This window comes from Callospermophilus lateralis, chromosome 6 (assembly GCF_048772815.1).
Source record: "Callospermophilus lateralis isolate mCalLat2 chromosome 6, mCalLat2.hap1, whole genome shotgun sequence".
Classification (NCBI taxonomy): domain Eukaryota; kingdom Metazoa; phylum Chordata; class Mammalia; order Rodentia; family Sciuridae; genus Callospermophilus; species Callospermophilus lateralis.
Window position 1 is genome coordinate 142,304,039 of NC_135310.1, and position 15,968 is coordinate 142,320,006.

The 15,968-nt window shown below is 44.8% G+C and overlaps 1 protein-coding gene across 2 annotated transcripts in view; it reads left to right on the forward strand.

The window, feature by feature from the left end:
- Positions 1 to 15,968, forward strand: part of Cdyl (chromodomain Y like) — a 219,803-nt gene that overhangs the window by 147,296 nt on the left and 56,539 nt on the right. For both annotated transcript variants that reach the window (XM_076859150.1, XM_076859149.1), the window contains exon 2: positions 4,559 to 5,225. In XM_076859150.1, coding sequence (XP_076715265.1) covers positions 4,931 to 5,225 — 295 coding nt within the window. In that variant the 5' untranslated portion in view covers positions 4,559 to 4,930. The remainder of the gene's footprint in view (positions 1 to 4,558; positions 5,226 to 15,968) is intronic.

The following is a 15,968-nucleotide window of genomic DNA, read 5'->3' on the forward strand; positions in this document are numbered from 1 at the left end:
AAGTCATAAACTTGAATGAGATGATATGCAGGACTTCTGAGACCACGAAGTGAATCCCAGGTGGTCTAGGGACTCTGGCACACCAGCCGTTGCGTTTTTACTGGCCTGGTGTCATTCAGCAGTGTGCCCAGGATCTGAAGGTGTTGATATGTTGGTTTAGGGGCTCACTTCTTGGTAATGCATCCTGTCTTTATCTCCTCCCTAGATTTCAGGCCACCTTGTCAACTCCCAACTCTGTCCTCCAGCTGGTAAGACTCGGCCCGCGGCTCCCACTCTGCCAGCACCATGCGCCAGCCAGCGGGGCGGGGCGGGGGCCCGAGGAGCCGAAGCCCCTGTGGTTCCTTTTTAAGACTCCAGTCCCCCCTGGCTTCTGCCTGGATTGGATTTCTTTCCACTTTCTACAGATAGTTGTACTTAAATGATTCCATTTCCAGCCATGGAACCATCTGTCTGTTTTTATAATAGAGATGCTGTTTGAGTCATGATGGGGCTCTTCGCAGTAAGTCCATCGTAGGTTGAAAATCTCAGCAATGCGTGTAGACTCCTACCACACCAGCACCACAGCCTGGCATCAGGGCACACAGGGGAGCACCTGTGGTTTCCCTTGTGATCATGGGGTCGACCCGGAGCTGTGGCTCGCTTCCCCTGCCCAGCATCACCAGAGGGGATCGGGTCCCCATAGTGCTAGCGTGGGAAAAGGTCAGAAGTCCAGTTCTACTGAGTGTCTGTTGCTTTGACACCATGATAAACCTGAAAGGGGACTGGTGTCTGTACATAAAAACTATTCTTAAAAGTCATTCTTAATAGCTGAGACAGCTTTCAAAAGGGCTGGTGCAAAGCCTACCTTCTTTGCTTCAAGCAGTTTAAATAAAGGCATTATCTTTCTCAGGAGTGAAGCTTTGTGATTTAAAACTATCCAAACCCAAGAGAAGTTTTCAGATGGCTTCAGGTTTCACTTTGTCCTGGCAGCCTGCTCACACAGTTCTGATGGCATGCGATGCTCAGAGCCAGCATCCCTGCTGCTGACGAGGTGATTGGCAGTGGTGCGGTGCGCAGGCTTTTCCTACCATGATGGTTCTGCAGCTCCGTCCTTTTCTCATAAGCCAGTGTATCTGCATGCCTTGCCTTGGTTTGTTTTCTGCTGCAGTAGTGGCACAGTTGCCTTCTTTCTTCTCAGCCTGGGCAGAACCAGTTTCTTCTGTGGATTTCTGCTCATGTGGTCTTGGGCCTTGCTTTCATCCTTTCCTTTCTGACTCCTCCAGCTCTGAGTGCAGCGCTGGGCCCAGGGCTCTCAGAGTGCTCCAGGGAGGCAGAGCGAGCAGGCGGGTAGGTTTTTGGACAGTGGTCAGCAGCCTTTCTGGATGGGGGTTGCTCTGCAAACCATCACAGGACTTTGCAGTGTTAAGGAAAGCCAGGTTTTTACTTGTTTAGCATTTTTAATTTTTTTTTTTTAGATTGGGTTTTAGATGAAATATCCTAACAAAAAAGTATTTTGGCCAGCTTACTGTACAGGCTATTATGATTTGGATTTTCCACTTAAATTTTCACTCAATGTGTGATTGTGGATAATAACATTAATGCAGAACAGTGTCTGTGTGATTTGGGTGAGATTTTTCTGCCTTTCTTTCTTCATTGTGTCTTAACTTTGAAAACAAATTTAGAATTTTACTGCAATTCTGTATATCCTTCCACAAAGAGTTTATTCTTTGCATTGAAATTCTATAAAGCTAGAGTGACAACTGCTTAGACTTTGAGAAAGACAGTAGTACATTGATACTGTTTAGGAACAGTCACACGGGGTGGGAGACGGAGAGAAGGGAACTATGAAACCTGAAAGATTTACTTACGTGCTTGGATTAAAATTCCTCACTGACCATTATAAAATAAATAGGTTTTAATATTATATAACAATTTATTGAATTGAAGTGATGTCTGTTTGTAGGAGATTAACTCAAATGAAAGGGATCATACAGGACTTTGACTTTTCAGATCTGACCTTCGGATACCTCATGTCCCCAGTTGAATCTAAAGTTGGATGCACTGTACCTTAAGGTGTGAGTTGGTACCTCCTACCCTGTGCGCGGCGCCACTTCACAGTCTCTTGACCCTGTGTGTGTTCCATTGATTCGCACCCAGTGTCTACCACAAGAACCTAGTGGTGCACCCTGTCTGCATCTGAAGGACTTCCTGTGCCATCATGGTCTAATGCAGGATTAGCAAACTACAGCCCACAGCTGACTCCAAGTGGTTTTTATGTTTTAAATACTTAAAGAATATTATTTTGTGACACATGAAAATGAACAAAATTCAAAGTTCAGTGTCCATAAGTAGGGTTTTCTTATTTAATGCCTCCCTAATTGTTTAAGTATTACCTGTGCCTGAGTCCTTGCTCCAGGGTCAGAGCTGAGTGTTTGGGAGATGGTGTGGCCCACAAACCTAAAATGTTGACTAAAACATTGGCACTTTCCATAAAGAGTCAATTCGTGGTCTACCATTGCTCTCTTTCTACACCTGTAAAAACTCTGACCACTGAGCATACATATACAGGTGTGCATGTGCGTGCATGCGCGCGCGCGCACACACACACACACACACACACACACACACACACACCCTGCCAAAGCTAGTGCTGTTGTACTACCTCTCAGTGGCAGAAGGAAGCAGTATAGTACCTGGCGGGGCCTGACCCTTTAAGGAGGTAATCCCGGGAGACTAGGGTAAGGAGGAGGAGGAAGAGAGACTCACCCTATACTCCCAGACCTTCACTTCACAGCTTTAAGGAAATAGAGGACAGGGAAAGGGGATACCCTGATTTAATGTGCATGCTTCTGGAATGAGAATTGATTTAGGGGGAACAAAAAGCATTAAACATAGTTTTCCCACAGATATAATCTCTTTACCCCTTGCATTTAAAACTTTTAAACTGTTGTTGCCATGAAATTAATTTGTGTGAAATTTTCCAGAAATACATCTTTTACTTAAATGCTTGTACCTTTATGCAGAACTATTCACAAGTGAAGGAGCAGGGGGAGAAAAACCATTTTAAAGTTCTCCTTGCTATGTTATGGACTGTGTGGACTTGCTCATGCTGATCTGACATTAATTTTTGACTCAGGAGATCTGTTAGGCGTGAAATCTGCCTCCCGATGAAACAAGGCCTTTCTGTTCTTAATCCTTTTTGCACGGAAGTAATGTGCATTGAATTTTAGGCTTTACTGCAGTTCATGGCTTTAATTCTCTGTATCTTAAGTGGATGTGCTGGGTAGTTTGTCTTGTCATTTTAAGAATAGGGGAATGGTGGGGGTGGGTATTTTCCCATTCTGCAAAAGTTATCCACAACTGTATTCAATCAGCCAGAGTCATTTGGCAGTATCAAAGTTAGGTACACTGTTGTGTCATCTGATATAACCTTTAAATTTGCCAGAAACATTGATATTTTTGATCATTGAAGGGATCAGACCTTTGTGTCCATAATTAAAGAGCTGCTCTCTGGCTGTGGGCCTCCACCTCAAGATGTGAGCCGCATGCTGCCCCTGACGGAGAAGGCTGATTGGAGAGAAGTTTGCATTAACTGCAGATATAACCACAGATTCTAAATTTCTGCAATAACATGTGGGCATCGTGTCAAATGTTTTTTCTTCATGTAAGCTGTAGAAGATCTCCCATTTACCTTTAGAATGTTAAGGTAGTAGAACATGTCAGGGTAATAACATACTTACAAAGCAAGGGTGTGTGACTTTACACAGTTTGACACAGAACATATCGATCATTAAATTTAGAGATTAATAGCATCTTTCTTTAAAGATACTTTCATAAAATTAAAACCAAGATTTGAAGATAAATAACCTGGCTATCCTGGACCATTTTATTATTATCATAAACTACCTTTTTAGTTTTAGGGGAGTGCTTCAGAATGATGCTTACAATCCCAATTATATTTTCTCAGTGAGCCAACACCACACCATGGGAAGTCCACAGTGCTTCATTGCTTGTTGCCCACTGCTGGTCACCTGAGGAGGACCAGGCCCAAGGCTGCAGATGCCCCCTCTTGCTCCAGTCACAATTTTGAAAACCAGCTCAGGTGGACAGGATTCAGTGTAAAAATAAAAAGAGCCCCTTTGCATCACAAAGAAACAAGCCACTCGATGTACATCCATGTATCATCTCTTTGCTGATAAATAAAAATTCATGTCTTATTGATATTTAAAGCAAGAATACATTTTAAAATAAAGTTATTTTGATAAATCATTATTGTATAATCATTGAAATTTGTTTTTGCCCAGTAATTAACAGAAATCATGTATATTGATATAATGTTTCGATATATGGGTACTCTTCACACATGCCAAGCATAAAATTCAAGCCTTTTGTTCAACTCCATTTCAAGGAAATTGCCAAAATCCCAAGTGTTCTGTTACTGTTTTATTCAGATGATTGGGGTTGGGAAGAAAAGATCGTTTTCATGATCTATGGTGCTTTTTATTGTTTTGATGTTTCCTTGTTAAGCTTGTATCTTTCTGAAAGCATAAGCTCTTATTAAGACTCTTTTCTCCATCAGGTTGAGAGAATCGTGGACAAGCGGAGAAACAAGAAGGGGAAGACGGAGTACCTGGTTCGGTGGAAAGGCTATGACAGCGAGGACGACACGTGGGAGCCGGAACAGCACCTGGTGAACTGTGAGGAGTACATCCATGACTTCAACCGGCGCCACCCCGAGAGGCAGCGAGAGGGGACCCTGACCCGCACCAACAGGACCTCTCCCAACAATGCCAGGAAGCAGATTTCCAGGTCCACCAACAGCAGTTTCTCCAAGACCTCTCCAAAGGCCCTCGTAATCGGCAAAGACCACGAGGCCAAAAACAGCCAGTTGTTCGCTGCCAGCCAGAAGTTCAGGAAAAACACATCCCCATCTCCCTCGAGCCGTAAGAACATGGACCTTGCAAAGTCAGGTATCAAGATCCTTGTGCCTAAGAGCCCCATTAAGAGCAGGACCCCGGTGGACGGCTTTCAGAGCGAGAGCCCTGAGAAACTGGACCCCGTGGAGCAGGGTGTGGAGGACACAGTGGCACCGGAAGTAGCAGCCGAGAAGCCTGTGGGAGCTTTGTTGGGGCCCGGTGCAGAACGAGCCAGGATGGGGAGCAGGCCCCGAATACACCCACTAGTGCCTCAGGTGTCTGGCCCTGTGACTGCAGCCATGGCCACCGGCTTAGCTGTTAATGGAAAAGGTGAGTGTCCAGGTGGGCTGCCGTGGGCCATTGCCCACTGCTGGCTGGACAGTGACCCCGGAGGGTGCACATCCTTCTCTAGAGGCCTAAGAGCAGGATCCCAGTGGACGGCTTTCAGAGGGTCCACTTGTGCTCACAGAAATCGGGAACCTGCACAGGTGTCTGCTGAAGGCTTTGGGAGATCTTCCCGGCTCACTCTCTCTTTCCCTGAAGTCTTCGGCATTCATCTCTTTAATCAGCACTCGTTGTCTCTGCGCCCTCTACTGTGTCCCCCACTGACTCTGAACAGTTTTTCACTCTAAACTCCTCGTTGTGGTTGGTACTTCTTTGCATCAAGTTCCTTTCTGAAACTACCTACCTTTCTACCTCTCTTAGACAGTAGGTCTCATCTGTAAGAACCCACCTGTAGTTTCCCAGCATGGCCAGTATAGATTTAGAAGCTGTGCTCCTTATTTTGCACACCTTCTTGAGTAACCTTAAATGCCTTTCATCAAGGGCATCACTAGCCTAGGGGACTCCTGATGGGAGTTTGCTTGGGTTCTCTGTTCGGATCCCTTTGCTCAACATGGCACCATGGGGGGTTTCTCTCACCCCCTGCTCCTGCTCTTAGACTCTGCAGTTTCATCATTTATACTGTGACCTGCCCGTCTCCTAAGATGGCTCACCTGAGACTTCTCCCTCACTTGCCCACACCTTCCTGGTCACCCACTTTTACAGAATTCCATCATATTCCTCCCCTCCAAAGCCTGGAACTGCCTCACTCTACCTGCCATAGCTTTCCTTTCTTTTTTTTGGGGGGGGATGGGGGGGTAGTGGTGCAAAGGTTTTAACCCAGGGCCTTGTGCACACTAAGCGGGCACTGTACTGCTGAACTATGCACTGCCCCCAGTTTCTCTCTCTGCTTCCTGCCTTTGACAGCTCCTTCCATTTCCCACCATTCTTGTCCTCTCCAGTCCGGTGCCCCCTCCCCCATGGCCTTGGGTAGCACACGTGTTTCTGAGCACCTGTGAGCCCACCCTCACCTGCCTTCCCTCAGCACCAGGGCAGTGTGCTCCCTCTTCCTCCTGGAGCCGATGCTCTGCCTGGCTGTGGGGCACCTCCTCCTGGGCCCTCTTCGCTCCTTGTTCTCTGGGCTGCAGTTCTCGAATCTGCCTCTGACCATCTGTGTGAGTCTCCCTCGGCCCCCGCCCACTAGAATAGTATAAAGCCAAACACAGAGGTATCGGTTTGGTGTGGGGCTGCTTTCCTCAGCGGGGGACTGTACTCCGACAGCCTTGCTGTGGGGCACTCGGCAAGCTTCCATCTTGGCCTGACCCTGGCTTAGCAGCCAAGTGGGATAGAGACACAAACGTGGGGTTTCCTCTAGACAGGAAATCGCCACCTTGCTAGCATTTTTCAGATTCACACTTGACCCAGATGCTGCCACTCCGCTGCTCCAGTCTGACCCTCACCTGGGACGTGTGGACTTGTTTACGGTGTGCCTGCCTCTGGGTCAGCCTGTCCCTGGGTACGTTCTCTGACTCATTTGTACAGGAAGGCTCACAGAAGGTCAGAGGTGCAGGGGACTTCATAGGTCACCCGAGAGCATGCCCTGTTTTCCTGCTAAGTCCAGAGAGCAGGATGATCATGAGAGAGCAGGCGCCAGGGAGGGGGGGAGAGAGTGCCTTGATCCCTCTTCCGGAGTTCTCCCTGTCATGGTGCGTTGCCTCTGCTAGACTAGAGCCTCCCATCTTTGATGACACAGGGTCAGGCACTATGCGGGGCTCTGGAGCCACAGTCAGGAACTCGGGCAGGAATTAACAGCCCGCCAGCCTACCACCTAGTTTATGGCCTTCAAGCTAAATATGTTTTTACATTTTCTAATGCCTGAAAAAAAATTGAGAGGAATATTTACTAGCACATGAAAATTAAGGAATTAAAATTCATGCATCTGTATATAAAGTCTGGTTGGAGGACGGCTGCACGCATTCACTGATTCATTCATTGGTTCACCAGCACATGTTTTGTCTTGGCCATGCTCCTGCAACAAGGCAGAGTTGGGTCATTGAAAGAGACTGTGGTTTAAGGTTTGCCGATTTGGTTCTGGGAAGTCATAGTGTTTGGGCTTTTTGTTAAGTTGGAGAAACATAAAGGCTTCAGAAGATTGGGGGCCCCTTTCGTGGTCCACAGAGGCTGTGTGTGCACATTTTTATGGGAGGACCCATGGGTTTAAGGCTTTGACCCATCCAGGTTGAGAACCATGGTCCTTGCTGAGAACCTGGAAGGCCAGCTTTGATTGGTCACTGCTCTTGCACAGCTGTTCCTGTGGGCCACGATGCATTTAGCCTTCACACTGAGGCTTCTCAGCAGAAGCCCCTGTTCCAGTTTCCTGTAGGAACAAACAAACAAGCAACAACAACAGAAAAATCCCAAGGGTGGCTTTGGTTAAAATCACAAGGGGCTTGAAAGCATAGAGTCTTACATTATTTTCTCCTGGTCTGTGGTGTTAGGGGATTGGTGTGGGAGTCATGCTGTCATTCCATGTCCTTCATGACGCTGCCTTTCTCCAGAAGCTACTGTCCTCTTCATACCCCTCTTGCTCCCTTCCACCTGGTTGTTGGCCCTGCGTCCTGTGTATGGCTGAGGGCATAGGACAGTGGTGAGTGGCATACCCTGTAGCATAGCCTGTGTTGAAGTCACACTTGCACATTTATACGTTAGAGAATAATCCTTCCTGCCATTGGAGTGTCCTTCATGAATAAACAAGATGACAAAAGCAGTAGTGTCTTGGGCAGCTGAGCTGCTTGCGGACTCTTAGGTGGGCCTAGGAGGATCAGGGCCTTGGCTTCCCGGGTGCTTCGCCGCTCCATGGCATAAGTGCTGCTGTTGCTCCTGCACCGGAGTGCAAGCTCCGTGGGGGTAGTGTGTCCAGGGGGGCTGGCTGAATGGGGGGTTTCTCTGCAAATCCCTATGTGTGACTGATTCCGAGAGGATAGGTGCTTACTGACGAGACTGTGACAAGTCCTTGTGCTGTCCCCGCCCCCCATTACTGGCTCAGAGCAACTCGAGGAGAAATGCAACCAAGATTATAAGGAAGGAGGGCCAGAGAAAACCTCCAAGAAGCCACTATTGCCCTTTGCTGAATGAAGCTCCGGTGGATTGTTGGGCCACACTCAAACATTTTTAAAGTGGTTGTTTGTTTTTACTTTCCAGATTAATTTTAGAGATGATAAGAAAACTGATTTGTTTTCTAAAATTAATTGAAGCAGATGCTGGTAGAGTCGTTGGGAAATGAACCATCTCCTGTTCAAGACAGTAAAATCATGTGCACTCAAGGGATGTATCTGCCACGTAAAACAACAGATACTTGAGTGTCTGCGAACCAAAAGAGTGGGTGTTTCTGGGACATTTTAACCCCACACAATTGCTTTTATAGATAACCACATGGACATTTACTTTCTAACTATTCTAAGTGTGAAGCTAAGGTTTAAAAGATGAATACACTGCTTCACTCAAATGAAATTTAAAAATGCAGTTAATGCAGCTGTCATCTTATTACCCCTCTTTATCAGTAAGTTAGGGATGAATCTTTGCTCTTTTAATTGCCGAATGAATTAATCCTACAAAAGAAGCAATTTGCTTTTAAAAACTGGATTATCGTGACTTTGTTCTTTCATGAGTTCAAACATACGATTGTTCATCATTCCATATATAAGGATTTGGAGAAAATGCTATTAGAAAACTTTGAAAAAATAAATAAATAAAAGAGGCCAGGCACCATCGCGTACGCCTGTGATCCCAGTGGTTCAGAAGGCTGAAGCAGGAGGATCACAAATTCAAAGCCGGCCTCAGCAAAAGTGAGGCTCTAAGCAACTCAATAAAATCTCTCAATAAAATACAAAATAGGGCTGGGTATATGGCTCAGGGGTCAAGTTCCTTTGAGTTGAATCCCTGGTACCAAAAAAAAGTGTAAACCTCACCAGGGTTATCATGTGGAGCTGGCCATTAGATGTCCAAGTCAAAGCCAGCAGACATAGCAGGAAGGTGACTGGAAGCCCCTTGGCACACCTTCTGTCCCATGAGCATGTCAGCCAAAGGACGGTCCCAGGAGAGCCTGCTCTAGGCATCCTGGCTGGAGTGCGACTTCCTCTCGCTGACAGCAGGTGATCTGGCTCCCTTTCTCCAAGATCATCAGGTTCATGTAGAGGCTCCTCGCCCCACAGGGCCATTGAAATTTAAAAATGCAGTTAATGCAGCTTATTACCCCTCTTTATCAATAAGTTAGGGATGAATCCTTAAGCATGTGATGTAGCCTTCATTGAAGTGTTGCGGTTCTGAAGACAGAAGTGACTTCACCCCAGGGGAGGGTAAGAATTCAGGAGGCCAGTGTCCAGTAGCAACAGCCATTCAGTAGGGCCACAAAAGAAATGTCCACTTGAGAACAGCAGATGTTTGAAGTCAAGTTAGAGCAGACAAGCAATTGAAAGTGTCTGTAAGGATTTGATCCAGAAAGGTCTCAATTTGAAACCAGCAAGCAGTTGGTATCTCTGTAACAGGCCCCGTGCTCAGTACTTCTAAGTGCTCACTTAGTCCTTCCAAGGAACAGAGCTGCTTAAACATGGAACGGTTCAGAAGCTGAAAACCAAACCACACCACAAGAAAATAAGTCTTTTAGGGAAGTACATGGACACCCTTCTCCCCACCCCACCCCAGCGTGCATCACCCATGTCCTCTGGTAGAACATGTGACCACGCAGTGCAGATAGGTTTCTCACAGGCAGCTCGGTGGTCCCTAAACCTGGGTGTGCTCAAGAATTCTAGTGCGGAGTTCTCACTAGACGCAATACCACGTTGAGAAGATCCAGCAGACTCGGTTGTTAGCCTAAGAAGTGGATTGTCCCCAGGAATCTTGAAAACATACAAAGAAAGTGTAGTAATTTTATTTTAAAACTTATAAATGTATGGTTTTTATGTCAACCACTGTTGTATAGCCAGGCCCTTCAAAAGGGGATACTTGTGTTTGCCACTTGTTGGAAAGCCAGGGCCTTTCAAGTATGGATCCGTTGACTGGGGTGCTGTTTCACATAGTGCACACCCAGGAATCATCATCTACTCTTTCCAGTTCAGATTTCTTTAAACTGGAGAAGTGCTTATGATTCTGGATCTTGAATGCATAGTCCTAGTTTTTTGTTTTGTGGGGTTTTTTTGGAGGGGGGGAGGATTCTTCATATTTCTTTTTCACACCTGGTTTCACATTTATTTTTAGCCTAAAGCCTTTCCAGAGCATGTGATGTAGATTTCATTGAAGTGTAAGCTTCCCTTTTGTGGTCACATCTCCAATTTTATGCAACAGTGAATGAAACGTAACCAGTTGGACCAGCCTCAGAAGTGGAGGGAAGGAGAAAAGCATTTCCCTCCCCTCCTAGGTTCATGGGGGCCTGTGAGTAAAACTGAACTGACAAGAGAGAGGGGAACAGGAGGAAAAAAGGTTGTACACTGAATTGATGTTTTTAATTTTATGTGTTTGGGGGTTGGGCTGCCACTGAAAAGAGGAAACTCCCAAAGGAGTGGTTACAGTTAAAGAGTTTATGTGCCATTTTAACAAAGGACAATAAACTATGAAGTGACTAGAGCGGGCACCCAGGGCTTGGGTTCTGGGTTGAGAAAGGTAATGTTTGTGCAAACTAAGGAAGATAAGGACTTGTTAGCAAAGTTTCTTCATGGAAACTCATCTCATTTCCACCTCCATTGATAAGGGTTCTTTTCCTGGTTCTGAAAAGGAGGATGCTTTTGTAAATGGAAATTTATGCCCCACTTCTAAGCAGAAAGGGGGAGGTTAGAGTTGTTCTTCCAGCTATAGCTTCTCATTTGCCTTCAACTCAAAACAGTCCTTATACCAAAGTGGCACATTTTCAGTGGCATGCCCTGATCCTTTGCAGAAGTTAAGGGAACAAACCCAGCCAGCTCTTGACCAGCACACATGGCAGCCAGGCCTAAACGCTGACTTTCTTAATCTGTAGGGGCCAAACTTTTCAGAGAATACCCCCCATCCTTACTGCACTGTTAAAATGTTTTATGACATTATTAAGGATTTTAGGACTCTGGGCAATGCTTATCCAGTGAGCCATTAAAACCCTGCTTCTAGCCTAGAAACTAAGTTGGAATGTGGTATGATCACTTAGTTCTCTTGTTGTTTCAACTTTCTGTAGTTTGACTCTTTTTTTTTTTTTTTTTTTTAAATGCCAGTGATTCTAAAAGGTGGTACCCAGACCAGCAGCATCTGGGAACCTGTGAGAGTGCAGATTCTTGGGCCCTACTTCACCTCTTGAATTGGAATCTCAAGTTGGGGCCCAGCAATCCAGCAAGCTCTCTATGTGTTCTGATGCCTGCCAAGGTTTACTCTGTTGTATTTTGTTTTATGTTTGGTTGACAAAGTGGAAAGTAAATAAAAATATGCTGCTAAATAATTCCATTTATAGCATATTTTAGTTTCTTATTGCTGTATATATTTAGTTCCTGTTGTATCTTGAGATTGTTTACCTTTGCATATCTTCCCCCCTGCCCCCTCCTCATGCTGGAAATTGAACTCAGTGCCTCATACATGCTAAGCTTGTGCTCTACCACATCCCAGCCCTAGTCTAGCGTGTCTTGATTTAAGATTGTCTTTAGGCTTTTTGATTTAGGGAAGAGCTACTCGAGATTGAACCCAGAGGCACTTAACAACTGAGCCACATCCCTAGTCCTTTTAAGATTTTACATAAGAGACTAAGGCTGGCTTTGAACTTGCCATTCTCCTATCTGGGCCTCCTAAGCCACTGGGATTACAGATGTGTGCCACTGCATCCAGCTTGATCATTTTTAATACAGATTTTAACAAGCATCATAAAATAATAAAAAAACACCTGATCGTTGACACACACAAAATCCCTACCTCCTTTTTACTTTCTAGAAATAACTGCTGTTAACAGTTTTCTTCTTTTAAAAATGGTCTAAATATGCTTCTGGTTAAAACAAGACGTGTTAACATTCCTGCAGCTGTAAGGGAGATATGTGAGGGGGACACCTCACATCCAAACCGTAACAAACTGTATTTCTCAGCAGGAACACTTTGGATTTGGGCTGGACACTCTCCGCCCCCCGCCCACCCCCCATTTAGTGTCCCTAGTCCTGCCTTTAAGATTTTGGTATGGCTTTGGGCATTGTCATAAACCAGAGTCCCACGTTCCCGTTTCCCACACACCCATATCCCACAGGGGGCCCCTAGTCTGTGGGAGCCTCACTGTAGACATTTCAAAGGTCCCCCCATTGATGTTACAGCTGCAGGAATGTTAACACGTCTTGTTTTAACCAGAAGCAGCAGCATAAGTACCACAGATGTTCACACAGTACTTTAGAAGTACTTTGAGCAAAACGTGGAACTACTTTGTTACCTCCTCTCCACAGGATACTGGGTGCCCCAGAGAGGACATTAATAGCTGGGTATCATTTTAGACCTTTTTCTCTGTGTGTTCTCTCTAATATGAGATCATACTATATACATGATCCTACATTTTCATTTAACATGTTTTAAGATATGTCATTTCTCTCAAAGTTTTAGCTTTATATAGGTATGATTTCATGTTCCTGTAGATGTTGCCAGACCAATACAAGAAACACTCAGGTTCTCTTTGCCCAGAGTCACCAGGCCTTTGTCTTCCGCCTTCTTTGCTTTCTCTGTTCCGTGTCTCCCTCTGCCGAGGTGTGTGTTCATACACACATACGTATACGTGGAGGCACATTTTTTTCCTGAACTATTTTAGAGTTTGTTGGCAACTTGCTGTTATAAACGTTAGCCTAACGCAGGCTCATAGCTGATTAAAGAGTTTGATAGATTTTGCCACATTTCTGTCTCAGAAAGCTGTGAGGTTGTGACTCTTCATTTACCTGTTCCTAACAGACGTTTGGTCCATTTTTCAGTATCTGCCAGAGAAGGTAGAAAATGATATATCATTTAGATTTAAACTAGGAAAACTTTAAACAGGCTGACCATTCGCATGCATTTTTCTCCTACTTCTCTTTGTATATCCCTTACCTACTTTTCTTTTGGGTGGTTTACCCTTTTCAAAATGGGTAAACATGCACATGGAATGTGCATGTCCTTGCCCAGGGACTACACAGTCTTCCCTGTGTGCTTGAGCTGTAGTGTGTACTTAAAAGGGTGCCCTTCAAAAGAGGTCACCGGCTTATAGTCCTGACCCACTCACAGGCTGATACTTCCATAGTTACAACTGACTAGTCCCTGCCTCAAGGGACTAGAAAACCACAAGTTAATTTACATTAATTTTATGGTTATTGCTCCATTTTTAAAAATATTTATTTTTTAATTGTAGGGGGACATAGAATCTTTATTTCATCTTTATGTGGTGCTGAGGATGGAGCCCAGTGCGTCACGTGTGCTAGGTGAGCGCTCCACCGCTGAGGTGAGGGCTCCACATCCCAGCCCTCTCGCTGCACTTTGCATACACCAAAAGATACTGCTGTAGGGGCTGAGTTGTGGCCCAGCGGCAGAGTGCCCGCCTAGTACGTGCGAAGCCCTGGATTCGATCTCAGCACCACATAAAAATAAATAAATAAAATAAAGGTATTGTGTTCAACTACAACTAAAAATACATACTTAAAAACAAAGATACTGCTTTAATTTGGAGTATGAGAGAAATTTGGATTCTTTAGGTCAGATGTCAAAGGAATATTTCTAGCTCTAATTCCTGTTCCTTTTGAACTTTGGTTCAGGACAAAAGAAAGTCACATTTTTGTGTTGAATTTCTTTTCTTTAATATTTTTTCTCGTTGCTGTGATATTTGCTTTTATACCAGTGGGAGCTGAATACCTATTACAAGTCCCACATATCTTCTGTACTCCAGTTTTTGCTGCTGTCATTTGCAGCTGGGTACTGCTCTTCTAGAAGATTCCTGTAGTGGCATCCTGTATCTGAGGGTAGGGGGCATCTGTGCACACAGAGGCAGTCCTGCACATCATGCTCTCACCCCCGAGCAGGCTCTTGTGCTGCCTTTGCTTGTCTTGAGTTCCTCCAACGTTCTTCCTAATTCAGAGAATGCTGCTGAATAGAAGAAACTGGTTGTGAAAGGGAAAGTGATTTGATAACAGTAACTTCAGCAGAGTTGTTGGGAGAATAGGATCCACAGTAGAGAACTCACTCCTGACTTCCATCTAGTTCTTTATAATGTTGTCACATGCTTTCAAGTGACTTTCTGTAAGTACAGTTCATACTACTGATAGGTACTATGTGAGACAGGACTTTTTCTGTTTTCAAAGTACATAGTTAAACTCAAATTGGATCAAACAGTCAAATGCATCTTTTTTTCTCATATAACTAAGATCCAGGGCCTGAAAAAAATAGAGAGGCAGCCCTTAACCTCCTCTGAGTTCAGGTAGACCCTTCCCACCTGGAATCAAGATACTGTCAGGGTGTCTGACCTCTCAGCAGACCAGACAGAAAAGGGACTTCTCCTCAGAAGGTCAGAAGGGGAGCCAGGCACATGGTGCATGCTTGTAATCCCAGTAATTTGAGAAGCGAAAGCAGGACGTTCAGAAGTTCAAGGCCTCTTACAACTTAGCAAGACTGTCTGAAAAACAAAAAGGGTCAGGGATGTAGTTTAATGGTAAAGCATCCGAGGTTCAGTCTTCCATACCACCAAGAAAAGAAGAAGAAGAAGAAGTTAAAAAGGAGAGATCAACTTCATCTAAACTGCTAAACTCTAATCTAGAAAGAGAGTTGGGATTCCCTGAGGGAATTCCAGGGCCACTGGCAGTGGAAGTAGGTACTGGGCAGACCTGAACATAGAAATCAAGAGGCTCGACACGACAAATATGCCAAGTGCATTAAAAACCTACAACTTTTCAAAGTTAGAGAAATAATCACGGATGTTAGATACTAGCCATATGAATAACGATATCATCGAGGAATGTGCAGCTCCACTTTGGAGCAGTCCTTTCAAACAACCTAATCCTCCTCGTACAACTGGGCCGGAGACTGAGCTCTGTGTTTATCTTTTCACTTTGTATTTTTAACTCTATTTTCAAGTCCTGTCTTTGAGGGGAGAGGCACTGCAGCTATTCTCTCCTAACAGGTACATCACTTTTTTATCAGTCAGCCACTTCCTTACAAAAGAGAGGCTATTTGAAAGACAGTTTATTGGGAACTCTTGAAGGAAGATGCTAGGGAACAAAATTTCCCAAACTCTTGCTTTGTGCAAAAAAAGTTTTAGGTGGCATGGAAGGGTGCAGTCCAGTGGCAGAGGGCACACCAAGACTCCAGCACTGCAAAACAGAACAAAGTGGCTGGGTCGCCTACATCTGGTGAAGGAGAGTTCGTTCCCTGGTGGAATCTCTGAAAATGGAAAATGTAATGGAAAAGATTCAGAGAGATCCAGAATAGATGCACACATACACCAACATTTCAGATGGTAGGAATGGAGAAGTATCATGACTAACGTCTCAAATCATCTTTAGAATCTCCTACATTGTCCAATTGTTCACACAGAACAGGTGCTTAACCTACATTTCAGTGTGCATGAATGAGTTGTTGGAGGAATTTCTACCACTTGTGCTTCCATCTTGTGTTTGCATAGTCTGAAAAGATTAATTGTCTGAGTAATTAAGAAATTATCAGACAGTAGGAGGTAAATATGTAATGAAGTGATTCCTAAAACCACAAAACAAAGTTAATGTTACAGGACATCTTTTAGAAGTACCAGTGAATAAGGCC